Here is a 26,780-nt window from a genome sequence, read left to right on the forward strand (position 1 = left end):
GATAAAAGTGAAAACAGTTTCCTACCTTCAAGGAAAGTATATTCTAATAGAGGAAAAACATGTATATATAAATATATGTGTAACAGAAAAAAAAGTCCCATTTCTATACCCCCCCCAAAAAACCCCAAAACAAAAAAAAAAAGTCCCACTTTCTGGAGAGCTGGACTTAAGTCCCTTGTTTGGTATTCTTAGCTTGTAAAGAAGACTATTTTGGAAGACATGCTGAAAATTGGCAGAGAGAATGGCCTCAAGTCCTTTGAACAAGTAAGTATGACTTCAAGTCCAAATGGGAAGCAGGTAGCCTTCAACTGTGTTAAGTGCCAAACTATTCCTTCTGAACTCCCTTGATAGCCATGATATGTTTGGCTGCATCTCACTTGACTTTTTTTTCTTTAAGTACACCTCTAGTGGTTAATGGGCTTGAAAATGTGTAGTAACTTTCTGGGAGTTGAGTTTGGAATGTGTGCTACTAACACAACTAGACTAGAAACTTGTTTTGGGAAAGTAGGGAAAGAAGTTAGTACACCAGAAGCCTGGTCTTTGTCAGGGCTATGGGTGTAGCAGTTACTCACCAAAGTAGTGCCCTGAACAAGGCCTATCTCATCTTCTTAGGTTAGATCTCAAATCCTTCTGTCCCACCCTCTCTCTACTCTATTTCTCTTCTCCTTTCATTATCTGTACTTGAACCTAAAATAACATGACATTCCTGGGATAGAGCCCTGAGGTCTTTGGGAAAAAATGCCAGAGCTGTGATCAATGTCAATAAATTGGCTTTCCTCCTTTTCTCCCCTCCCTAGGTCAAAGATATCTACATTCACCCAGAAGCATTCTCTATCGAAAATGGACTCTTGACGCCCACACTGAAGGCAAAACGGGCAGATCTTGCCAAACACTTTAGGAGCCAAATTGATAAACTATATGAAACTATCAAAGAATAGCTTGAGGTACTTCTGACTGAAGGGGACACTGAGGCAGTCTGCTCATTCACTGTGCTGCCTTCTGTGGGGTGGATGAAAAATTTTAGGTGCTTTAACCATCCAACAATGAAAATCTGATGATCTCCTTTTTCAGTGAAGAGGAAAGACTCCTCATCTAGGATTTCCTCAAATTCTGCTGCTATTGTGGGTGTATTTAGTAACATCATAGGCAAGCCTTCAAGGTCTGAGCCCCACTTCCAAGCTTTCTGGTTTATTAACTCACTGACAATCTGTGACAGGGAGAAAGGCCCACTTGTGTGACTTCGTTTTATCTTCTTGTTCCTTCAGGTTATTCTAATTGAATAATAGCTCTAACAATTAGGTGCTATGGTGTAACACTAAAAGTACCTTTTCACCTATGGAAATTTAGCTGCTTGGTCACTAAAACCATTGAAGTCAAAACGTTTAAATCCAACAAGAGTACATTTTTATACCCACTGTGTTTTGGATCATGTTTCTGGTCAAACACAGGCCACAGTTGTGTCTGAGGTTTAAAGTGGTGGGGGCACCAGGATTCTCTAATACTGTCTGGCCCAGGAAATACAGATTCTCATAGGGACAATCACTTCAAAACGTTGCCCTCTATGTTGCTCTGTACTACATCTCCTTGCAGTGTGTTGCTGACCTGGAAGCCACAAAGGAAAAAAAAATACTCTTCCACTAAATCAAGCAAGTCCTAGGTAGAAACCAGTCAAACAAACTAGGAACGAAGACCCACTGGCAAGTGAGATGCTACCACAACTGTAGACCCAGAAGAAACAGTATCCCACAAGGAAATGGTCTTTCATCCTTAATGCATCTCAGCTATCATCCCACCAACCCAACTCCCCAGAAATTACATATGCTAATTCTCCTAGTAAATGTAAACCTTTTACAATAAAATATTGCAAATGTTTAACGGCTGAGGCTTTTCTATCTGGTAAGCTTACCCACTTCCTCTCTTACACCAAGGAATAAATCTCATTTAGTCGTAGACAATAAACACGGATCACCTAGTTAAGCAATTTTTATAGAAGAGGAAATTAAGACCCAAAGAGGCAAAATAATTTGTGTCACAAAATGATGTGAACCCAGGTTTTCTGTTCCCTAATGGAGAGCACAGAGATCAGACAAATTCAGATATTTCAGGCATTTCTGATAAGCCCATATAATCTTAAGAGATGTAGTTCTGGGCCATGTGTAATACAGGGGAACTATCTCATGTTACCTTCTATCCTTATGACACATTAGTTAGTCCTTTCACATCAGAAATGTGAACTGTTGTCCTAAATGTTCCTGCATTTCTTTTCTACTAAGGCTAAAATCAGCTCAAAGTGTAGTTGCATCATGAACCCATAATGGTATCCTCTTTAGCAAGACCAAACATAAATTACAGAGAAGCAGATTCATCCTACCAACAGAAGCCTCCAAGCCTCCTTGCATCATTTCCCCACAAAATATAAAAGAGCTTGATAAGCAACATATCTACCCTTCTGAAGCTTCACAGCAATTCCCCACTCCCCAAACAAACCCCCTTCTCTACCTCCTTTTTTTTCCTTGCTCTTTTACTCTTATCTGAAAAAGAAACAGGAAGATTTTTCCTTTTCCCCCTTGTATTGACCCAGTCAGTGCTCATTTTAAGATAACAAATAAGAATTGGGCTTAGTCAGGATCGCTCACTTTGCCATCCTGACAAAATGCTCTTTATCCAGTTCTAAGACGGAATGGTCTCCAACGTTTTCATCATTTCCATTTCCTCTTTGCTAGTCAGAACCAGATTTTCATTGCTACCTCCCCTTCTTGAAAACTGAAATCTTCACTAAGAAAAGTTAAGAATTTATTTTAATTTTTTTGCTTTTTGGAGGGCAATTGGGGTTAAGTGGCTTGCCCAAGGTCACATGGCTAGTAAATGTGTCAAGTGTCTGAGGCTGGATTTGAACCCAGGTCCTCCTGACTCCAGGGCCGATGCTCTATTCACTGTGCCACCTAGCTGCCCCCCAAAATTAAGAATTTATAATTTGCTCCTTAACCAGAAAGTGCTCCAGTAACTTTGAAAAATGTAAGTTCTCCATCACTACTGCTCACTTCAACAAGAGATAACAAGTAATCATCAATAAGCATTTAAGTGCCTACTATGAGACCTGCAGGCACTGAGTCCAGGTAAGGCAATATAAAGCACATAAAAATAACAGAAAGCAACATTGATGAGGAGAAAAAACATTAACAATGGGGAGATCAGAAAATACCTTTTTTAGGATGGAAGTTGGGGACTGGGGGACCATTACTGTAAAGGCAGAGATAGGAAACAGAGTATCATGTCTAGGAAATAGGTAGATAGCTACAAGGGTTAAATATAGAGTGCCACGGTTAATCTGTATTTTATTTTAGAGGTAAAAAGGAATCACTGAAGATTTCTGAGTAGGTACCTGACATGTTCATGTAGGTGTATCACAAGTAACAATTTGGCAGCTGTGTGAAGGATGGATTGAAGTAGGGGAGCTCTATCATCCAGGAAAGAGGTGCCAAGGGCTTGAACGAGGGTAGTAAATATATAACTTAAGAGGAAGGGAGAGAGCCAGTCCCTACTCCCAGAATAAGGTATTGCCTTCCATTGTCATATTCCAGTCATTAGCCCCATTTTACTAATTCTTTACTAAGTCGTGTTGTCAAATTAATTGCTTTGTAATTATCCTGTTACACATACTTTATGACTTTGAACAGTAATTAGATGAAGTCATAGGTTTTACTACTGACCCCCCCCTGTTTTCAGCTAAAGCCTCCCATCAATTACTGGTCTAATTTTCTGTTATTCTTTTCTTCTAATCCTGCTAATAATAATAACAGATACCTTATCTTTACAGATATCTGCCAAACCAACCGTGAGCTATTTTTGTCTAGATCAGTCATAAGACTACAAATATATAAAACTTTTTTGATGCTCTTCAAGCGTATGGCCTTCCAGCCCTACTCCTTTGCATCTGCAAACTGAAACATTTTCTAGAAAAGATCTCACTTCCTTCTCAGCTCTGTTTCTGCCAAAGCTTTCCCCTCACTCTCCTCTCCCCTTCTGATTCCATCCCCTCCCTTTCTCAGTAAGTTTTCTCTCTTGCATTTCTAGTCTCCCCTTCTACAGTGACTCCTCTTTTCCACCTATAATGATAATAGTCAAAGTTTGACTTCAGGTTTGCAAAACACTTTAAATCCATTCTCATTTGATCCTCAAAACTGTAGTAAGTACCTACATGCTAATGTCTCTTTATCCTTATTTTGCTAACCTACCTACTGGATCATTTTGGCTCAACTCTGTCAGACCTCTGGAAAGAGAAGTCTGTATTATTGAGTAGGCTTCCCCAATATATGATCATGCCCATTTGCAAGTTTGCTATTGACTACTGCCAAACCAAATGCCTTTACCAAGTTCTTGTCATTCTTGACTTCTTTGTAGTGCTTAATATTAGTGACTAACCTTCCTTCTGTGTATTCTCCTATATGAGAGGGTGCCTTTCATATCTGAAATAGATAACCAATACATCTCCCTTTTCTAGAGGGCTTTAAGAATAGAACTGACAACCACCACAAATATATAAGACCATAAGCCATTCCTCAATGGATGAAAAATTGCTCTGGAAGACTAATAATAGAAATGTGAATCTGAGGCTTCACTTTATACCTAGCCAACTGGCAAAAATGACACAAGATAGAAATGGTTGGTGCAACTGTCAAAAGATAAATAACACAAACATAAATGCTTTAAGAATCTGTATATACTGAGCCTAGGAAATAGCAGGCTTTTAATAAAATCTGATTGACTGATTGGTAGAGGTATGAATTAGCAACTAATTATTAGCCCAATCATTGGAGAGTAACTTGTAGTTATGCCTAAGAAGTAACTAAAATACCCATATCTTCTGACCCAAAGGTCCTGCTTCTAGGCTGGCATAAGAAGTGTAGGATATCAAGAAATGCCCCATATACTCACAGCATTATTCTGTGATTTCAAAGAACTTGTCACAAAGTAGAGGCCCATTGTTTGGTGAATGGCTAAACTCACCATCGTACAAAAAATGTAATGGAATATTACCGTATCACAAGAAATGATGAAAAATTTAGAGAAGCATGGGAAGACTTATGTGAACTGATGCAGAGTGAAATAAGCAGAACCAGGAAAATAATACATGATTACAACTACATAAATGGAAAAAACAATTTAATGAAACTGACTACCCTTGTGACTATGATAAACATACTTGGCACCAGAAAAGAATTGGAAAAATGCACTGGGGGCACTATGGTCATGGAACTCTGCAAACACTGTCAATCTTGGATAATATGTTAATATTACTGAATTGTTTTTCCCTCCTTTAATTTTTTTTTTACAAGGGATGGCTCACTGGGTAGGGGAAGGGAAGGGATATGATATGGTCAGATAAAATTGAGACATAACGACAAAGATATCCACAAAAATATTTTAAAAGAATATTTCTTTTGTTCTTCAAATTATTTCCGTTACTAGGTATGCTTAAAATGTGCTCTTGCACAACCTGTCACTCACCAGTCAGAGCAACTCTATTCAGGCATTTAGTGAAGAATGCAAGTCATGATCTGATCAATAAAAGTTGCAGAGGCCTTAACTGCCATCACCAGAAACAAGATGTCTTCACCAGTCTGAGCAACGAGATCTTAAAGTATTAAAAATACAGTTAAGTGGCCAGGTAGCACAGTAAGTAAGAGCACTGGCCCCAATGTCGGGATGACCTGAGGATCGAATCCGGGCTCAGACACTTAGCACCCACCCAGAAACACCTGGCCGTGTAACCTTGAACAAGTTACTTAACCCCAATTGCTTAGGGGCAGGCAGGTGGCGCAGTGAGTAAGAGCACTGGCCCCAGTGTCGGGATGACCTGGGGATTGAATCTGAGCTCAGATACTTAGCACCACACCCAGAAATAACTGGCCATGTAACCTTGAACAAGTTACTTAACCCTTTAGAAAAGGGTTAAAAAATGCTTAAATAAAAATACAGTTAAAATCACACTTCCTTGGGGCGGTGGTGCAGTGAGTAAAGCGCCGGCCCCAGAGTCAGGAGGACCTGAGTTAGGTTCTGGCCTAAGACACTTAACACCCACACAAAAAAAACTAGCCATGTAACCTTGGGCAAGTTACTTAACCCCAACTGCCCTCCAAAAGGCAAAAAAAATAAAAATAAAAATAAAATCACAATTCCTTGATATGTTTTTGAATGGAGTAGATGAGAACTCTTTCTCTAAAAACCTAAGCTAAGCTCAGGACCAATTCTTTTTTTTTTTGGAGGGGGGAAAGCAGGGCAATTGGGGTTAAGTGACTTGCCCAAGGTCACATGACTAGTAAGTGTTAAGTTTCTGAGGCCATCCTCCTGACTCCAGGGCCAGTGCTCTATTCACTGAACCACCCAGCCACCCCTCAGGACCAATTCTTAAGTGTTCTTTTTATATCAAAGTGATATTTATTTCAGAAGATCTCTGTAAACTTCCAACAGCCAATTTTCCACTGGGTTAAATAGTCTTTTAGGTCTTAAGTCTACCTATGAATTACAGTAAGAGCTTTCTACATTGACCCTATTACCACTGCTAAAAAGAGAGGAAAGGGGTGGCTAGGTGGTGCAGCAAATAAAGCACCGGCCCTGGAGTCAGGAGGACCCAAGCTCAAATCTGGCCTCAGACACTTAACACAAAAACTAGCCGTGTGACCTCTGGCAAGTCACTTAACTTCAACTGCCCTACCTTCCCCTCTCCAAAAAGCAAAAACAAAAATAAAAAAATAAAATAAAAAGGGAGGAAAAAATACAACTCACTGTGAGCTCCATGGGATATAGAGAACACTCATTGGTCTTTATTTGTGATTGACAAAATCTGCATTATTAAAAGACACAAGTAACAAAATTGAGCTTTGTATTTAACCTGACAAAATATATTCTACAGTTTCTAGAATACTACCTCATAAGAAACAGCAACTGAGGAAGGAGCAAAAGCAATAAATGTCACATGCAGATTTTTCCTGGGAGGGAAGAACTACATTTGTAGGTGAGGTCCGTAGTGTGCAACGCAATTTAAAAAATTAAATTCTATAGAAAATGCAATAATGCTTACTTGGGTGATGTGTTCCTCCTTTTAGTGGAGGAATGATGAGAGCAGGTTGGAATTCAAAGGCATATATAGAATGGCTTCTCAGTTACAAAATGGTAATAAAAATATTTAAATCATGGCACTAGGGCACTTTTGAGGAAAAGAACACTTTATCCAGAGTAGGCCCATTGCATAATTCTGTAGTAGTATATACAATTTTCAAGTAATGGTGTGGTCATAAAGAATAAGTCATTTCCTAAAGCAGTAGCTATCTATTTTTCTTTTCTCCCTCAGATACTTGTTCAGTTTCAGCATCATAGTGACACTTTTCCACACATTTCCTCGGGAACCATCCTCGTATTCTGGATCCATCTAAAGAGAAAAGAAATTTCTGTAAGGCTAAAAGAAAGTAACAAACAATCTGGTGTTGATATCCTAAATTCAATCTGCAATTGAGCAAGTGAAGTCTATTATTTCCCCACAGTTCCCTCCCCTTTCAGTCATTCTGACTGAATGTCATTGCTTTTTCTATACCAGCTGTTCCTTCTGTGTACAATTCAAGAATTACAGAGAAGAGCTTAAAGTGTCTTAAATAATTTACTCTAAGCCCCTTGTTTTATAGATAGGAAACTGAGATATAAAAAAGTGATTTACCCAAAGTAAATGGCACAGGGCTTAGATTAAAATCCAAGTCATGATTCTAAACTAAATGATCTTTTACCATATTGCTAGTATGACCTATAAACATTCTGTATCTTAACTATTTTAAAGATGCCCTCTTTCCCTTCTGGCAACTGAATGACAATAATGTAGATAACCTGCCAGGATTTTCCAACTTCAATAACCTGAAAAGGGAAAAATGGTCTGTTTTTGTTGGTTCAGGAGTACACATATGGTACAAGGAAGAGAACAGTGGACTTAGAAAATGTGTATGTGTGGTTGGAGTCTCAATTCTGCAATTATGTGTAAACTGTTGAATAACTGAATATCAGCCTGTACATCTGTAAAACATAGTATTTTTTGTAATACCAATCCTTAAAGGGTTAAGGGTCAAGTAAGAATGAACATAAAGTGCTTTATAAACCTTAAAGAACTATATAAACACATTATTTTAAGAAACGATTTTTTTTGGCCTTTTGGAGGGCAATTGGGGTTAAGTAACTTGCACAAGGTTACACGGCTAGTTTTTTTGTGTGGGTGTTAAGTGTCCGAGGCCGGAACCGAACTCGGGTCCTCCTGACTCCGGGGGCCGGTGCTTTACTCTCTGCATCACCTAGCCACCCTCTAAGAAATAATTCATAGATTATACTGACAGATAGACTATGGCATTTCACATAATTATACAAATATCTTACTTGCACATAAGGTATATTTATTATAACTTGAATCATATTTCAAATACATTTAAAGAGCTCACTCTTTTGGCAATCCCTTTGTAAAAGCAAATCACTCCTTAATTTTTTCTTTTTAAAGAAAATATGGACTTTAATACCAATTTTGCTTAAACAAAACATGCCTATCTGTACTCAATACATAAATGGAACAGGTTTCCTTTTTAAAAAAATTTGTATCTTGAATGTTTTATCACAAAAGGCACTATATTTAAAAAATCAGATTAGTACAATTTGTATTCATTTTTTTTTTCCTTTTTGGAGGGCAGGGCTATTGGGGTTGTGACTTGTACCAAGGTCACATGGCTAGTAAGTGTTAAGTGTCTGAGGCTGGATTTGAACTCAGCTCCTCCTGACTCCAGGGCCAGTGCTCTATTTACTGCGTCACCTAGCCACTCTATATTCAATTTATTTACTGACATTTCATTTTTCTAATGAAATATGCCTACATTAATTGCAATAACTTAAAATTATTTAATTTGTGTAGTTAACTATAACTACAAAGAGGAATGATAATCAAAAATCAGTATTAAATACAGATGTCTTAAGAGAATATAAAAGACAATCCCTTTATAACAAAATGTAGAAGTGATAGTTTAGATGCCTTAGTACTTTAATATTCAGAATCTAAAATTATAGATAGCATGCTAACATCTTTAACAGCTATTCCATTTCCATACCTTCTGTAGCCAAATGATCAAGAATTTTGTCTCCATACATCCAGTGTCTGAAATAAAAGATTACAAGACTAACTATAAAAAGATAAAATTTTTATATTTATATATTATAAAATTATATGTTATAAAAAGATTAAAATATTTTAAGATTGACACCAATTTCGTCATTAGAAAAAGAAACTAGTGCAACAAATTACTTACCTTAAACCTCTGGTAACTAAAATAAGTTCCCCTTTCTTTAGGCTAATTCGAGGTTCTTCAGTACATGGAGTTGTGAAGAAAGTTTTGATACCTTTATTGAAAGGGCAGCAAGCACCACTGTAATCATCTATTACTTTATAGCGGACCTGCCATCAAAGATCAGAAATGATTATGATGTAAAACCAAAATATATCAAAATATCCTTAAAAGAAAGAAAGGAAGGAAAAAACACTTACACTTCTGACTCTCTTGTCTGCTTTCTGTTTCAGTTGTTCCATCTGTTTGGAAAATAAAAATGATAAAACATGCTAATTCTTTAATAATTTCTTCTAGTGCTGAAAATAGGCCATTTTGTTCTACTAAAAAGGGTGTCTGTTTTTAGTAACTTATAAATCACAATTTTCTTGCACTTAAAATTATCATCAAATTAAAGGTGATATGTATATGGTGGCAGGAGACAGATAATGCTTTCAGGGGTGGGGAACCTGTAGCCTTGAGGCCACATGTGGTCTAGGTCCTCAAGAGCAGCCCTTAAACTGAATCCAAACTTCATAGAACAAATCCCCTTAATAAAAGGATTTGTTCTATAAAACTTGAACTCAGTCCAAAGGCTGAATCCAAGGATCTAGAAGGCCAAGCCCTGTGTCAGATTTGACATCAATTTGAGGGAGTAAATAAAAAAAATAAACTATAAAATTGACCAATACTATCCCTGTGAACAAGGAAGTGAGATCCAGGCTAGATGATAATACAACTAGTTGTATTTAGGACCGAGTGAATGACCAACGAGAAAGAGTAGTCATTAATGAGTTGATATCAAGTTGGAGGAAGATATTTAATGGTAGATCCTACGGATCTGTCCTTTACTCTGTGTTGCTGAACATTTTAAACAATGATTTGGATGAAAAGAATAGATGGCTTTTTAAAATCAAATTAGCAAACAATATGAAGCTGGGAGGAATGGATGCTACGTTAGATGAAAAAGAAATAGGATTAAAAAATACTGAGGCTAGAACAATAGGTTGAATCAAATAAAATGAAATTTTAAATTAAGGGTTATAAAATTCATAGTGTCAAAGATTTAATGCTGGAAGAGACCTTTGTGGACCATCAAATCCTCATCACCTTATTTTTACAGATGAGGAAACTAAGGTACAGAAAGATTAAGCAATCTGAACAATGTCATAGTGTATAGGGTACACATAAGTGTATAGGACAGGTTTTGTACTTAGATCTTCTTGCCCCAAATCCACTGTCCTATCTACTATCGTAAGTTATACTTAGGTTAAAAAAAATGACTATTATCAGTATAGGGTATGGAAGGCATAAATAGACAATAGTTCTTATGAAAAAGATCTGAGAGTTTTAATGAACACTAATCTCAATATGAGTCAAGAGTCTACCACAGCAGCCAACAAAGTTAATGTGATCCTTAGCTTCAAAGAGAGACGCAGCATCCAGAACAAAGGATGTTATAGCTCTCTGTTCTACCTTGCCCTGGTCAGGTCATAGCTAGAATAATGAGTTCCATTTGGAGTACCAGTTTAGGACAGACAAACTGGAAAGCAGTCAGAAAAAGACAAGAAAGATATTAAAAACATGCAACATGAAGATGGGCTAAAGAAACTAGGTATTTTTAAGATTAAATAAAAGAAGATTTATAGGAAATGATAGACGGTTTCAAGAATTTGAAGGAAAAAGGGTTTTATTTTGTTTGGCCCCAGAAACTAGAACTAAGAAACAATGTGTCGAAATTGCAGAAAGGCAGATTTAGGCTTTATCTAAGGAAAAACTTCCTAAAGATTAAAAGCCATACAAAAGTGGAATGGATTATCTCCCCTCAGTAAAGGTCTTTAAGCAGAGGCTGAGTATTTGTTGGAGATTTCTGGTCAGGTATTATTTAGAACTGATGGTCTTGGAGTCTCTTACAATCATTAAACTCTATGGTACTGAGATCTTATTTTACTGAACAATAATTAAGAAACTGCCAATGTACTTAGTACTCTACGTGATGTTTGGAACATAAATACTATCTCTTAATTTCCAAATTCTGTGCTTTTGTTTGTCCCGTGCCCTCTTCTCACCCCGCTACACACACACACACACACACACACACACACACACACACACACACACCAGTATTTGTGAAGCAGTTATGAGGAATGTTCCCTTAGTTTACTCTTGTGGAAATCCATTCCAATCTTCAAGGTTCACTTCCTCTCTAACTTTCTCTAATTCCCTCCAGTCAGAAGAAATCTTTCCCTCTATGAATTTCTCAAAGCACTTTATTTTTCATCTGTGAACTCATATTCTAATCTGTATTTTATTTGCGGTCCTATCTTTATTTCCCTTATCAGACTGCATGTTCTTTAAGGACAGCAACAGCTTTGTCTTCATTTTTTGTGTTCCCTGGGTTTAACAAAGAGTCACACCCAGAAAACAATCAGTGTTTGATGGATTGAATTAATATAGGGTTCCCACTCTCAAGGAGGTTATATTCTAGTTGGAGATACAAGATAGACCCTCAAACATTAAAGTACAAGAATTAAATAAAAAGACACAATAACAAAAAGCAGCCAATGTATCAGTTCAGAAGAGGGAAAGGTTGAGAAGGCCTTAGAGGTAGACTTTGATTATTCTATAGGATTTGGACAGTCTGTTAGAGGGCATAGGTAGGGGAGGGCAGGAAAATATAAGCAAAGATGGAAGTCTGTGTGGTATATTCTGATAATGGTGAGGAAAGTTGGTTTGATTGGAAGAGAGGATCCATAAAGGGGAGTTGTGAAGGAAGGCTGGTAAGGTAGGTGAAGGGCTCCAAACACCACGTTAAATTTAGACAATCTCATGAATACTGGGAAGCAATTAAAATTTTTGGAGTAAGGGGGTTATATGATGAAGACAGAACTTATACAAAAACAGAACTTTGGGAAATTTTGTAAATTGGTAAATTTTGATACAAAAGTACTTTTGTCATGTTGCAGTTTAAACAGAAGGACTCAGTTAAGGGAAAGTCAGTTTTGATTAAAACACTTACTGTCAAGCTGTATGGATGACATCCTTCTCTTATTGGCCATTCTAGTCCATCTCCTTCAGGAATCCCAGACCACGTAAATACTTGTTTAAAGTTCTGCCACCTGCTTCCCATGTCATAGGGGAAAATAAATGTTTCAGCTGTCTGGTAATACTGAATTCTATCTTTGGCCTGCAGATTTAAACAAACAATAAAATATATCACTAATCCAGAAAAACAGTTTTCATAAATTATTTCATAAAATGTTACTCTAACTTATAAATTGACTATGTTTCTTGGGATATGAATTCTGGACTAATACAACTTTAAAATCTTAAAGTTCACCTAATCCAACCTTCTGATTTTACATTTGAGGAAGCAGAGACTCAAAGAGATTAAATAATTTGCCTAATGTCATATTATAAGTTAGCAGTAGATCTGAGACTAGAACTCACGTTAAAATGTATTTTTTTCTATGCTAGTTTTCTACATAATGACTAACATTAAGACTTTAATCAGAACTTTGTCTTCTTAAAGCAATTTTCCAAACTAAACTCTCTAAATGGATAACTTCATTCATCTTAATAATATAGGAAGGAACAAAAGCAGAAAATAAAAATGGCTCTGAACCATTCAGGAAATACTTAGCAATTCCTATATTAAAATGTAATATATAAATACAAGCAACTGAGGCTGCTACTGCCACAGTGCAGAAGTATCTGGGTACAAATGAATAAAGAGAATGGATCAAAAATTGGTTCAACAGGGGGGATTTACCCATAAGCAAAATGCAGCATCAAGAGTAGCAGTATACAGCAGTCATTGGGTAGGACTCTCCTCCACTGGTATAGAGGGGACTGCTGGCGATAGCTTTTGTATTATAATGGGGAGAGGGGTTGGACTAGATTATATAGAAAGTTCCTTCTACCCTTAAATTCTAAGTAATTTTGTTTAGCTTAGTGAAATCAATAGGCTATTGCCCATTTCTTAGAAACCACTGACCCCTAGTGGTCTGGAAAAGGAATACTCCTGCTGAATGTTGCAAAATGGTTAAGAATCTACTGTCTACATCTGAAGCTAGTGATTGAGAATTAAGATATGTCTGCTTTAAAAAAATGACCATTTAAAATGTCTCTGTATCTGAAGCAGTACTACAGTAGAACCAGGCCTGAACTAGGGAGACATAGGGTCTAGTTTTGAACCCTCCATGTCTGGGTATGTGAGTTCTGATAGTTCACCTCACCCCTTTGATCCTTTTTTTTTTTTTTAACATGTTTAACAGCAAGACTTTTGCAGGTACCTGGACTCTATTCTTCTAAAAAGTTTCTTAAATTTGATAGGTTTTATAAAGTATTTTCTTTGCAAATAAGTCAATTTATTAAAGACTGCCACAAATATTTTATATTATTTAGGAATATTAGATGATGAGCCATCATCATGACCGTCATTATTATAATTTGCTACTTGGAAAATTCCCTGAAGGATGGGGATTTTATTAAAAAAAATTTTTAAGCTAGAAAGTTTGTGGCACTTACTTACATAGTGATGTGAATTGGGAGAAAGCATGGTACAGTGAAAAAACTGTTGGATTTGGAATCAGTGGGCCTGGGTTCAAATTTGGACTCTGTGTGCCTCAGACAAGCTGGATTTTGTGCTTTGTGCTCTTATTTGTAAAATAGGGGAGTATAGGCTGGGGAAGGGGTGTTGAACTAGATAAACTATAAGGTCTTTTCCAACTTTAAATCTAAGATCTTATAACTATAAAAATTATCAAAAGTCATAAAAGATACAAGATTCTTTAAACAGTATGACTGGCTACAATATAAATGTATCTTGATGTTGCCATTTAAATTAGAAAGCTCTGCAGCCTTCCACACAGAATACAGAGGTCTTAGAAAAGAGAGGTCTATGCCACCTACAGAGAAATATAACTGAGTATCATAATTAGCACACAGAGAGAAGCCCTACCTTTCCTGGGGGTGATAATGTGTTGGGTTAGTGCAATGGGTCTTCTGTAGCATAGTGATATGTATAATATATGTGTTTAATAAAAAGGAACTGAGTGACTGCTAACACTTTCCATTCATGAAGAACATAAGCTCTATAAGGCTAATTTGATGTCAGGAATCAGTTCTTAATTGGAGATGAAATAGGAAATCCAAGAAGGATTTGCTGATAGTAGGGTTGGAATTCCTCTCCAAGCTGAAGGAAGGCAGCTAATGTTAAACAGGTTTGCCTGGCACATCATGGGTGTTTAATAAGTGCTTAGTGATTGACTGAGGGCCTTTTAATAATCTTTTATAAACATATTTTTGGCTGTTTGGTACATTTAAATGAGTGATTAATCAAAATGTATTCTATTTCTATTTTAAATGGAATTTGCAAACTAAAGAGAGCAAATAATTTTTAGGCATTTTTAGCTAACATATTCAAACTGTGTTATTTTAATATTAGGTAGATGCTGCATTAAAATTTACCTTCTCTTCAATCCATGATTCAATAGAAGTTTTATTTCTAAGAATTACTTTTATCTGAAAATTAAATGACACAGTTGAAGAATTATTTAAAGTGATGGGCCCCATTTATGTGAAATTTTAGACACACAAAAATCACATCAATAGAGAAATCAACAGTGTTCAAAGAAGACTAGGAAAATACCTCATTCTTTTCAGTAATTAACTAAATTCCAAATACAGATAAACATTTCACAATAATACTTTGAAAAATTTTCATGGTATAAAGGAAATAGCTGCTATATCTTGTTAATATATACATATTTTGTTAATAAATTCTTATATCACCTTTTCTTTAGTTTACCCTAAGCTTAAGATATATTCATATAAATCCAGATAATAAACCACTATAGTCTTACGTATAGTTAAGCAATTAACAAAATTTCCTTATTTAATTCATTTTATTTCAATATTCTATTGTTTCTTACTATAACTAATATCACTCTGTACCTATGTCTGTAAAGGATGTTAATTTATTACTGATATGATTCACCTCTGTTTACAGGGATACTGAAGTTTGAAGACATTAATTCTAGGTCGAGTAAGTATGCAGTACAACCAAAATACATTTTATCATTCTGCTTTAAGCACTTTTCCAAACCAGTGTTAACTTTTGACTAAGCATTTTAATTCTGAAAATGTTTTGCCTTTTCTACACTGCAGCTGTCTGTATCTACACATACAAAATAAAGAGAAGGACTGAATCAATTATCTAGATAATTCCATTTCAGACAAAGTTAATTTGTGGTCTAGTTGGAGGTCAAAACAAATCAAAAACCATTCTCCAATTCCTAAATGTAAGTTAGTCTCTTCAACCCCACAATTATGAACCTTTTAGCTACCGGTAACTGTCAAACTTACCTGGATAAAAAACAACATACCAACTGCTATAGTTGTTCCTACGGCCAATCCCAAGGCAAATAATGAGGCGGCAAATGCAGATAATCCGAAGGGTATGATAGGAAGAGGGTCTCTCTTAGCTGCACTCATATCAATCTTTACTGTATTCCAACCAAAGGAGATCTAAAATGGAAAAACTGGAGTTATCTGGTAGTGGATAATGATGAGACTCAACATGTAATATTCCAAACTACAAAATACCCCCTAAAATGCTAATTCAGATCTTTCATTAAGGTAATTAAAGTAAGTGCTATTTTATGAATCTTATTTGGTACAATAGCTCCAATGCACATGTTTACAGAAAATCAATTCATAAATGTTCTTAACTGGGCATTTTTCAGTACTGTCAGCAAGTCTCCTCTATTTAATTTAACAAATTTTGGGGTGAGATTAAGACAAATGTACATATGAAAATGTGCATAAAACGCTAGATCAAGTTAACTTCAATCTTTCCCCTATTCACTTCCCCTTTGCTATGAATCAAGTGTTTAAAGGATTTCTTCAGTAGCAGCAATCTCCAGGACTTGTATTCTCTGCTTCATGGCCTATCCCACCTAAACTCCTCCTCATCACTTTTCTTTTGTTCACTTCAATTCAACAACAAACATGTATTAAACACCTACATTTCAGTTCCTAGAGTTAAATAAACTTTTACACATTTTAATATTGTTTTGAAAAAAGGCCAGAAAAGTTTTTATAAAGGAAAGTTCTATGATTTTAATTTTATTCTTTTAATTGTGGGGAGAATAGTTACAATAAAACTCTAAATAATCATCACAATTAACACTTAACTTGACAACTGGATGACCAATAAACAATCTCTTACCCTGTTATAAAGCTGTGTATACATGGTCATAACAAAGATGAAAGCAGCATGAATACAGCCCAGTGGTGCTAAGAGGAGAAATAATGTAAATGATGCATGATTTTGATAACCACAACAATTGTTGATCCAAGGGCAATGATGGTCCATCTTCATAACACATCTAATGAAAAACAAAAGGTACATAAAACAGAGGCTGAAAACCCTAAGTCTATATTCAATAAAATTTATCTTCAAAAGAAATCTACTGAATAGGGAATCTATCATATTCATAAGTCATGGAGACGTTACACATTATAGAACAGGAAAAAACTTTCCTTCAAGTATTCACATAGAAACAAACGATGAATGCTTTGAAAGACAAAACAGCACAATACGGTGTCTAAAGACATGGTGGTACCTCCTATATATCAATTCGTTTTAAGTAGTCAGGAAGTCCATTGAGACATGCAGCAGACAGAAATGAGTATAGTTCTAAGCTTTAGTCTCCTCTCAATTTCTGAAAAGTAGTGATTGAAGTGGAATACAACGAAAACACTAAAAAAAACCTTCATAAATCTCCACCTGGGACTGAAAGCAGGCCCAACCAGATGTTTCTGACTTCCTTCCTTTATGTATACTGTTAGATGCTGGAATCTCCTGTAGGCAAAATAACCTATCAATGTGTGCAAGATATGGTACAGTGACCAAAGGACTAATATCCTTCCCTTTAGCTCTACTATTGTTAGAATAAACTTTTAGAAAGCCAAATCAAATGTTTGAAGGAAGCAGTAGCTGCCTCCTGTGGTTTCTCAGTATGACCACTTTCTTATCGCAGGTTTCTTAACAGTAAATTTAGTTGTTCTTTAAAATCATTCTAGGTGAATATTTTAAAACTTGTTCACAGTGCTTTATTTTTCTTTTCTTTTTTGTTTTAAGAATTTACTTAATTTTAAGCTATAAATATAAAATGACCAAATTCTAACAAGTAAAAATCTTAACACTCAAGACTGCTCAATGGACTGAAAATATGCTACAAAGGCTATGCTAAGGAGATTGGCGGCATAAAAGCCAAATGGATATATCTTATTATGAGTACAAAAGGACTTCTGACATTCTTTCTAGAAATGCTAGCTCATATTTATATAGTGCTTTATTTTCAAAATGGTTCCCTTCGAACCCTGGCAGATAGGTAGTGGTACAGTAAAAATAGCCCTGACAACCCAGCCTAAAAGCCCAGCTCTGCAGAGTATAGGGTATGTGACCCTAGGCAAGTCCTTTTATTACTTTGAGTTTGGGTTCCATTGTGTGTCAAATGAAAAGCCTGGACTGAATGACCTCAAAGGTCCTGCCCATTTTAAAATGAAAAACCTATGACTCAAAGAGAGAAATAACTTGATGAAGGTCACTTGACTAGGAAGTGGCAGTACTGGTAACTGATCACAATTGTTCTGCCTCTAAGATTAGAGCCCTTGGCAGTGTTTCTGCTTGGTAAACACTAAGACTTGCACTATATTCTCACGAAACTGACTTTTATGTGGTGAAGAAAGCAAACGTATGACCAAGAATCAAGGGAATCAATCTGTAATGAAAAATAATGAAAAACTGATACCTGTTACACTTTCGGCAGTGATGGGAACGTGGTGCTTTATATGCCTGGCACACTTTACAAAACTGGAGATACATGCTGTCCTGAGCTTTCTCCTTGGTTGGGAAAATAAAGAAAAGAAACAATACATATTGGTACCTGGGACCAAGAGCTGGACACCTTCTTTATAGGATCATAGGATCTGGAGTTAGAAGGGATCTCAGAGGTCACCTAATCCAAAGCCCTCATTTTACAGATGAGAAAACTGAAGTCCAGCTCTTAAAACTCACAATCTGATTCAGTCAGATAAGCACCTACTATATGCCAAGTACTGTACTAGGTATTACTAATGTAAAGACAAAAATGCAACAGTAGCTGTACTAAAGGAGTTTATGTTCTGCTGAAGGGAAATAGAAAACACCTTAATAAATAAGAAAACAGAGTAAATACAAAGTGAGGAATAAAATGACACAGTTGATAGAGTCAGGTAGACCTGAGTTGGACTCAGGCCTCTGAGCCCTACAGGCTGTGTGCCCTTCCTATGCCTCAGGCGAGACTCTCACTTCCAGACCACAACCTAATCTGCATAGGTCACTTTGAGTGACCACACCAAGGCAATCACAAGTCCAGACCAAATACAAAATAATTCTACGGGGAAGGATAGCAATAAGTGAGATCACAAAAGGTTCCTGGCTGAAGGTGGCACCTGAGCTATGCCATATTTTCAGTCAAATTTTTACTGAGGCAGATGGATCATTAGTTTTCATTATTTCAAATCTAAGTAGTTATTTCTGAATTTATATCAATGACCAATATAATCATTACTTTTAATTAGAATGTAATCTTCTTGAGTCTCAATATTTAAGATATGTCAGCTGTTTCCTAATTTCTCTTTTCTGAAATAATTTTTTCCTATAATTTCTTTATTGCTTCCTTATTTGTCTTTCCAGTTTCCTCATCTGTTTCCATAGTTTCTTTTCCAAGTGATTGTTTATTCCACTATTTAACTATTCACGAAGATAATAATTATTATAAAACTCTTATTAAGTTCAATGCCTTTCACCAAACAATTCTTAAAACTTCTGATATACGGCATCTTAAATGAAATAAGTGTTTAATAAACATTTGGTGATTTGAAATATAAAAGTTTCTATCATTTTAAAGGAAATCAAAACTGGTTTTATATCACATTTTATAAGGATTTATACTATTTAAAGGGCACAGTTTAATACAGTATTTAAATAATGTAATAATTTAGGTAAATAGTTTAAAGAAAATAAATGAGCTATCATCACTAAGAAGTAATTAGAGCTTTTGGTCTTTGGCAATTGACAAAAAAGAACACTGTGCTTCATTTTTGTTTTTGTGATATGGCTTTTAATAAAAAAAAAAAATAAGACTGATATCAGATTTCACCTTTCAAAGAATGTCTTTTTTTCTTACCGGTTTCCATCTCAGAGGTACATAGCCAGGGCCCACAAACATGGCATTGAAGTAATTGTAAAGAATCATCACAGTCCAATTTATCAACATGATGAAATTCACACTTCCTCCAGTTGTATGTAAAGGCCAATACCACAAAACTGAATCAATCATGGCCATTGTAGAACATATTGCTATAACGCCAAGAGCTATAATGGGACCCCAGTGGCACAGTCTTTTTAACTCATGGAGATTTTCAAATCTAATAACTGAGCAGAGTACACCCATAATGATGAGTTATTTTCTATTTTAAAAGCCTTGTAAAGTTCCTTTTTTGTATACACATTTCCATGTGTCATAAGTCCGTGGGTCTTCATTAATACTCATGCCTTTAAACTGTGGGATGTTAAATATGAGTAAGCCATTTTAACTGTACGGTGTTCGGAGCTCTTTGTCTTGACCAGAACAAGTGAATTTCATTGTTTTAAAACCAACCTAAATAAAACAAAATATAAATGTTTAGAAGAAAAATATAGACTATATGAAGGTAGCCAGTTCAAAACATAAAGCCTTTAATGCTATGAGATCTCATTCTGGGAGAAACCATATTCACAACACACTCTCCTATAGTGCTTTAATATCATTTAGCTATATTCATTTAATATATTAATCATCTGATATAAAAACTTCATATAAGAACACTGCTGGGACTATGAAATCAGATAATTTTAGAGTTGAAAGGGGCCTCAGTGATAACCCAAAGACATAATTTTAAAGATTGGAAAACTGAGGTCCAGAGAGGTGAAGTGACTTACTCAAGGTCACAGTTACTCATCTGTTAAGCTGGGTACAGAAATGAATTCTCCTAACCTACCCTGTAAGGAATCTTGGTAATGAGTGTTGGCTGAATGACTGGAAAAATACCTAATGTTTTCTAAAATGTTGCAGGAGACAAAGCTAGAAAGTCTATTACAGACCTTGGTTTCCATGCCAATACTCCAGGGGAAAGGAGAAAGCAGATGCAAAGAAACCAGAAAGCTACTTTGTATTTGAACAGAGATTTTTATTGTAAGTAACTATTATCATTATAACAAAGAGTATGACAGGAATGAAAGGCAGCACAGTTAGAAAGACCCAGAATTCAGGAAGACCCTGAGTTCAGATATTACTCCTGACTGGCTGTGCATCAAATCACTCCACCTCTGAGTGCTCGAGGCAATTCTTCAGCACCATAAATTACAGAACAGGTGAAGAATTTACATCGGTAGAAGGAATTTCCCCTAAGAGAGCTCCCTATACCAATAAATCTTTTTTTTTTTTAAAGGAATTGGAATGCTGTGTCTAATGGCCAGTGACTCATTTTAGATCTGCAAATTATTTCTCTTTATAATCTGAATAACTGTCACCTGATTGAGCAATAATGGGTCTCAAATTCAGCCCCATCACTGAAACTTTAAAAGGCAATAAACTGAGAATTGGGAGTTTAAAATCTGGGTTCTGGTTTAGACTGCCACTTGCCAAGTGGCCTTAACTCAATTTCCTCAAATGTAAAATGATGGTACCTAACTAAAACTCTTTGGTCCTGTTTGCTTTAATATTCTACTAATCTGTGAAAATGTTAGATAGTGTGGCATGGACAATTAAACAATAACACCGAATAACAGCACAAAGAAATATTGAGTGACCAGTATGTCAAAGGTTGGAGAGACAGAAAATCTTGGCAAATGACCAGAAAGAATAATTAAAGTAGTGACAACTGTAGTCCCAGTCTCTAAATTCGAATAGTTAACCACACAGCAAACTGATTTTCTGGGAAGCTATCTAGAAAACTCTGTCAAGATCTGTTTAGTTTCCCAGCAAACTTCACTGGGGCAACACAAAACAGCTTTGTCACACACAATTATCAGTTTCTATTAGGCATTCAATAAACAAGGGCTTGGGGCAAAGATCTAAAACAAAAGCAGAGAAATAGCCGAATGCACACTTGATTTAGGTTCTGCCAGTGTGAGAGCTTGGACAAGTCGCTTCTCTCCAGTCCTCAGTTTACTCATCTGCAAAATGAGAGGTCTGGCCTGGATGGGCTCTAAATTCTCTTCTAGCTCGTGAGTTGTATGAGTTTCATTTTCGGTCATGCTATTCTAGGACTGCTTATACGCTTAACTTCCAGGCAGCATGCCCCAGCGACGTCCCACTCCACTTCCAACACTCCAACATGGGGGCGGGGGCGGAACGGGCAGAGAGATGAGGCTACCAAAAGAGGGAAGGCTGGGGAACGGAGAGAAGCGACGGGGACGCTTTGGAGCGGACGCTACGTCTCATGCGATTCAGAGCCCGCGTGTCCAGGGGTGGAAGAAACAAATGAAATGCTAAACAGATGGAACCCGCGCAGTTCCGCAGGGAACTCTGCCTCGTGCCTCGGTTTCCCCTCCAGCACCAACGGCCCGGGCGCTCACAAATTCTCGCCCCCTCCCGCCATATCGCCCCTCCTCCGGTGTTCCTTCCCCCTGAGTAGTATGGCAGGGTGCTGTAAAGGGGGCCGCGATGGACCAAGGGACTCGACCTTCTCGGATGCCCCGGCCTTTTCCTGGAGCTCCCCTCCCGCGCTAACCCCTGCGCCCACTCCTCAGCCATCGCCGCCCTCGGGCACTTCCGGGGCGGCAGGGCTGGCCTCACCCGGAATACGTTCCTCCTCCTTCCCGGGATCCTTCCGTCGCTGGTTCCTCCGCCCTTCTTGGGTAAGAAGCGAGTTAGTTTAGAGGCCGCAGGCGGGTAGCAAGCGCCTCTAGGTCACCACAGTCCTTCCCATGGAGCCTCCGCCTCTTCGCAGTCCCCTCGGGCACTGTGGCTAGCCTGGGTTATCGCCACTTCCCGAGGGTCCCTCTCCAAAGTGGTTCCCTCCGGAAACCACTTCCTATCACTTGTTGCTGGGGAGCCGGCCCCTAGAGAGCCGAAGAAGAGATAATTCTAGCGTGTGCCTTGAGAAAGGATACTTTTCCACCGACCAGCGGCAATTTGCCCTCCTAGATTCTGAGGTCTCACGGGATCGAAAGAGAGATCACCAAGGGGAACTGAGTACGAATAAGTTGTTTCCGGACGGTCCAGAAGCACAAGTAGCACAACCCGGAAGCGGCCGTCCTGGGAGCTGTCCCGGGTTCTCGCCGCCGCAGCTGCCGCCGCTGCTAGAGTTTCGGCGTTTCGGAGACTCTGTCCCCTACCCGCTCCGGCCGAGCCCCAGATCCTCACAGCCACCATGTCGTCAGACTTCGAAGGCTACGAGCAGGACTTCGCGGTGCTGACCGCAGAGATAACCAGCAAGATCGGGAGGGTCCCCAAACTCTCTCCAGGTGAGCTCTGGAGCCCCAGGGGAGCCTTAGCCGGGCGGGCAGGGAAAGAGCGACGGGAAGAAGGGCTGGGCTTGGGGAACCCCGGAGACGGAGACCCAGAGGACCCCAGGGGATGGGGACTGAAGTTAAGGAGGGACGTTACAGTCCATCCCTCACCAGGGAAGGGGCTGCATGGGCAGCTTGGTCAGGGAGTTTGTGTTCGCTTCGCTTCTGCTGCGGTCTCAAGTCTGTCTTGATCTCAGTCATTAGCAGCCCCCACGATCCCCCCCTCCCATGGGCTGCCAGGTGAATATCTGTAAAGCACAACTTTGATCTCCGTCACTGCGCTGCCGGCAAAGCTTCAGCGACTCTACGTGGCATAGGGGACAAAAGTTCAGACTCCTAGGACATCCTGACACTTAGGGATCGCCGGGACCTGACTACAAACTCCTTTGCCATCCTCAGCTTACTCTGCTTCCTCTCAGTGCTCCAGATTCCAGACAAAGTGAACACTTCCCAAGATTTTCCACCTATTCGATTTTGCTGTTGGGGTACTCTTAGCCTTCCCCTCCTTACCTGACGTCTTAAAGGCATAGTTCAAAAAGGACTTCTTTATGAAGAAGAAATTATGCTGGATTCGTGGTCAGAGGAACTAAATTCAGATCCTTGCTCTGCTTCTTAATGACCGTGTGACTTTGGGCAAGTCACATAATCTCTCTGAGCCCTAGTTTTCCTTTTCTGGAAAATAAGGGGGTTGAACTAGATGGCCTCTGAGATACCAGCCATCAATTTAAGTCTCTGATTCTAATTAAGATTCTTCTTGGTGTCCTCCTCCTGCTTTTCTTTCCTCTCCAAAAAAGCCAAAATGTGATCCCTCATTCTTTTAAATGTAACACTTTCAACTCTTCCCATGCATTTAAATTCTGATTTGTACAATAATGAAAACTATATAATTTTATTTTCCTTACTAACACTGTAAGGTCCTTGAAGGTAGAAATTATGTGGTTTAGAGGGGGGGGTCAATTTAGAATGGTGTTGAGTTTTAATTTTTTGTTGTTTCTATTGTGTCCAAATCTTTATGGCCCCATTTGAGATTTTGTTATGCACGACATTGAAGTGATTTGCCATTTTCTTCTCCAGTTCATTTTACAGGTGAGGAAACTGAGGCAAACAGGGTTAAATGACTTGTCCAGTGTTACACAGCTAGGAAGTGTCTGAGGGTGGATTTGAACTCATGAAGATGAATCTTCCTGATTCCAAACCCAGTGCTCTATCCAATGCGCCACCTTGCTGCCCAAGTACTAATTTTCCATAGTTGTAAATCTAATCTCTGTTCCCACCTTTTTCCTTGCAACCAGAAAATGCCTCTTAAGTCTGAAAAAAAAGTGAGTAATTCTGTTCCTTCTTTATCTTTCTTTCTCCTTACCACCTATTTTCTATTAATAGGTATATTTGCTTGAAACCAGGATCTCTGACCTTGGGCTTCACTCCTGTCCTGCAGGCCTAGTTAGTTCTTGTGGAAATGGCTGGCATCTCAAATAGGGATATGATTCCAAGTAAGGGAACATGAGGACAAAAGCAAGGTAGCATTTATAATCCAGCTCTGCTGTTGCAGAAACTTTATGGAGGAAGTGGCTGATGGCCTGAGCACTTTATGGAGGAAGTGGCTGATGGCCTGAGCACTTCATGATGATGATGCATCATTCAGTTCTTTTCACCAGTTCTCCTTTCTTCAGTGCTCAAGATCATCCTAATTCTTTTGGGCTTCCTTCATCTCTTTCCTAGTCTCTCATTGTGTTAGTGGTACAGATTATTTTAAGTGATTCCCAGAGTCTGGGAATAACAGGATTTATTGTTTTGTTTACCTTTTGTGTAAATGTAAGAATTTTAGTGCTAGGAGATTTATTATTTTATTAATGACTGATGTATAAACTAAATGGAATGATGTTGGAAGACTGTAAAATATTCTGAAGTGACAAAGTAGCAAAAACATTGCTGTACCACAAGAATTGTGAAAGCAAATATTTTTTTTTTAAGAAACAAATACTTTTATTAGTAGCAATATTTTTCCCCTTGTAACTTTGTGTTAACATTTTAGAATAGTTCCTACAAACAACAGAGGAAAGCCTTTACAGGAAAAACTATACCTTTTCATACTTGTGACCTAAACATAGAGGGTATATAACATGAGTAATAATAGCATGGCATGATGGAAAGAGTGCTGGAAGTGAAGATATGAGATTTTGATTTGAATGAATACTGCTTGAAACATCAGTATTTGAACATGAATTAGTCACTTAATTTCATAGATTTGCAGTTTCCTTGTCTGTAAACTGGGAAATGAGAGGGAGCATGATGTACTGTGATTAGAGGGCCAGCCTTGGAGTAAGAAGGACCAGGGTTGAATTAAGTGTTATTTCAGATACATATTAGCTATGTGACTATGAGAAAAGTCAATTAATCTCTCGATGTCTTAAACAACTCTCTAAGAATATTAATTATAGATGAGTTGGTGATTTTCAATATTGGAGAGAGTTTCCATACTGAAAATTTCCTACAAAGATGAAATCACAGATCTAGAAACTCTTTTTCCTGTCTCTCTTCTCTTCCCCTGACCACCCCATTTCTCCCCATTCCACGCCCCACATATGGTAGAGATATTGAGGGTTGTTATTAGAAAAGGACTTTATAAACTTTAAATGTTAGCTTTAGCAATTAGAGAAGAAAAAGAAATTGAAGGAATTAAACTTGAATGCACTTTATAAACTCACCTTAATATGATTGTTAAAAAGAAAATGTATGTTAGATTTTATAATACTAAGCAGATAGAGTGTTCAGTAATACATATTGAACTAGACAGTGTCATTACATGATCTTCATTTTAAAGGTTCATTCCATAATGTTGTGTGTGCTGTCCCCTTTTCTTTTCATCAGTAAAGATAAATTAAAAAAAAAAATACTTACTGGGAGTAGATGGGAGAAGCCAGGAAGAAAAAGGCTACTATTTCTAAAAAGTCATCTGAAGAACATTTGCAATTAGTGAATACAGCTGTGAAACAACAGTGTGTCAGCCTCTGCTTCTCATTTAAGGTGTAGTGAGATAAAATTGTCTAAGAAAATGTGATGTGAACAGTATCAACCTTAGTGAATATTCCAAATGTTATGATATAGGAGATCTGAAATTGATGAATAAATCTTTCAACCAAAGCAGCTCATTCTTACAGACTGGACTGGTAAAATTAACAATAGTATCTCTTCTTTGTGAACATTATGCCTTGAATCCAGGTATTCAAATGAGAAAATAATCTTTTACTTTAAAACTTTATTTTAAAGAAACAATGCTTCCAATACCATATTGCATAAGCCTTAGTAATAGGGACAATCATAATAAACAATTTTTTTTCCTAAATTGCAGTCTCTTTGTGTTATGAATTGGAAGTGGGTTCAATAATTAAACTAGTTTGGAAGGTTGGAGCCTTTTCTGCTAAATACTTCTCTGACATTATATTTAAACACCAAATTTTTTTTAAAATGACGTTTTATTTTCTGCAGCAAATTCTCAGAAAAAAATATTAATTTATTTGGAAACAATTATCTTTTGGAAGTAAAGAAATCTGTTGGGGATGGAAATGGAAACAATTTAGAGATCTTTCACATGTACCCAGGACTGGTCAGTAGAGATTTAGTTATCAGATTCTAACAATTTGAAGTCTCATTAGTTAATGTTCATTTTTTTTTTTTTTTGCTAAGTTAACTGTGTCACAGTGCATAGAGCACTAGGCCTTGAGTCAGAAAGACCTGAGTTCAAATTCAGCCTCAGATACTTACTAGCTCTATAAACCTGAATAAGTCTCTTTTATCTTCTGGATTCCAGATCCACATTCTAACTGCCTTCT

The 26,780-nt window shown here is 37.4% G+C and overlaps 3 protein-coding genes across 13 annotated transcripts in view; 2 read left to right on the forward strand and 1 right to left on the reverse strand.

Moving 5' to 3' along the window:
• Positions 1 to 1,875, forward strand: part of ACSL5 (acyl-CoA synthetase long chain family member 5) — a 52,685-nt gene extending 50,810 nt beyond the window's left edge. Inside the window, exons 20-22 of one of the 2 annotated variants that reach the window (XM_069098961.1) lie at positions 193 to 264; positions 798 to 944; positions 1,591 to 1,875. In XM_069098961.1, coding sequence (XP_068955062.1) covers positions 193 to 264; positions 798 to 938 — 213 coding nt within the window. In that variant the 3' untranslated portion in view covers positions 939 to 944; positions 1,591 to 1,875. Of the gene's footprint in view, positions 1 to 192; positions 265 to 797 lie in introns of both variants that reach the window. The other variant, XM_069098960.1, reaches the window with a different exon arrangement.
• A 4,927-nt stretch (positions 1,876 to 6,802) lies between these two features.
• ZDHHC6 (zinc finger DHHC-type palmitoyltransferase 6) lies at positions 6,803 to 22,420 on the reverse strand. 2 transcript variants are annotated; one of them, XM_069098997.1, is made up of 11 exons: positions 22,235 to 22,420; positions 19,583 to 20,056; positions 18,164 to 18,255; positions 16,576 to 16,735; positions 15,711 to 15,872; positions 14,814 to 14,867; positions 12,361 to 12,528; positions 9,563 to 9,604; positions 9,327 to 9,472; positions 9,129 to 9,175; positions 6,803 to 7,429 (listed from the first exon to the last, which is right to left on the reverse strand). In XM_069098997.1, exons 2-11 carry the CDS (start codon positions 19,847 to 19,849, stop codon positions 7,326 to 7,328), a joined length of 1,242 nt encoding a protein of 413 aa, XP_068955098.1. In that variant the 5' UTR covers positions 19,850 to 20,056; positions 22,235 to 22,420; the 3' UTR covers positions 6,803 to 7,325. The 2 variants fall into 2 exon arrangements, with proteins under 2 accessions (XP_068955098.1, XP_068955099.1); XM_069098998.1 differs by having other exon boundaries at positions 22,122 to 22,243.
• A 201-nt stretch (positions 22,421 to 22,621) lies between these two features.
• The window catches only part of VTI1A (vesicle transport through interaction with t-SNAREs 1A), a 417,207-nt gene continuing 413,048 nt past the window's right edge, over positions 22,622 to 26,780 (forward strand). For all 9 annotated transcript variants that reach the window (XM_069099005.1, XM_069099000.1, XM_069099008.1 and 6 more), the window contains exon 1: positions 22,622 to 22,905. In XM_069099005.1, coding sequence (XP_068955106.1) covers positions 22,812 to 22,905 — 94 coding nt within the window. In that variant the 5' untranslated portion in view covers positions 22,622 to 22,811. The remainder of the gene's footprint in view (positions 22,906 to 26,780) is intronic.

This window comes from Petaurus breviceps, unplaced genomic scaffold (genome assembly GCF_028583685.1).
Source record: "Petaurus breviceps papuanus isolate PSGF00001 unplaced genomic scaffold, PetGlider_PUasm1.0 37, whole genome shotgun sequence".
NCBI lineage: Eukaryota > Metazoa > Chordata > Mammalia > Diprotodontia > Petauridae > Petaurus > Petaurus breviceps.

Bases quoted from the DNA above. Each gene is read 5' to 3' on its own strand.
- ZDHHC6 (XM_069098997.1), bottom strand. From the start codon at position 19,849: ATGGGTGTACTCTGCTCAGTTATTAGATTTGAAAATCTCCATGAGTTA. The intron at 18,256-19,582 runs GTAAGAAAAAAA...TTCCCAACCAAG, and splicing joins TACCTCTGAGATGGAAACCG to GAGAAAGCTCAGGACAGCAT. The intron at 16,736-18,163 runs GTATCAGTTTTT...GTTTTTCATTAG, and splicing joins CACTGCCGAAAGTGTAACAG to ATGTGTTATGAAGATGGACC.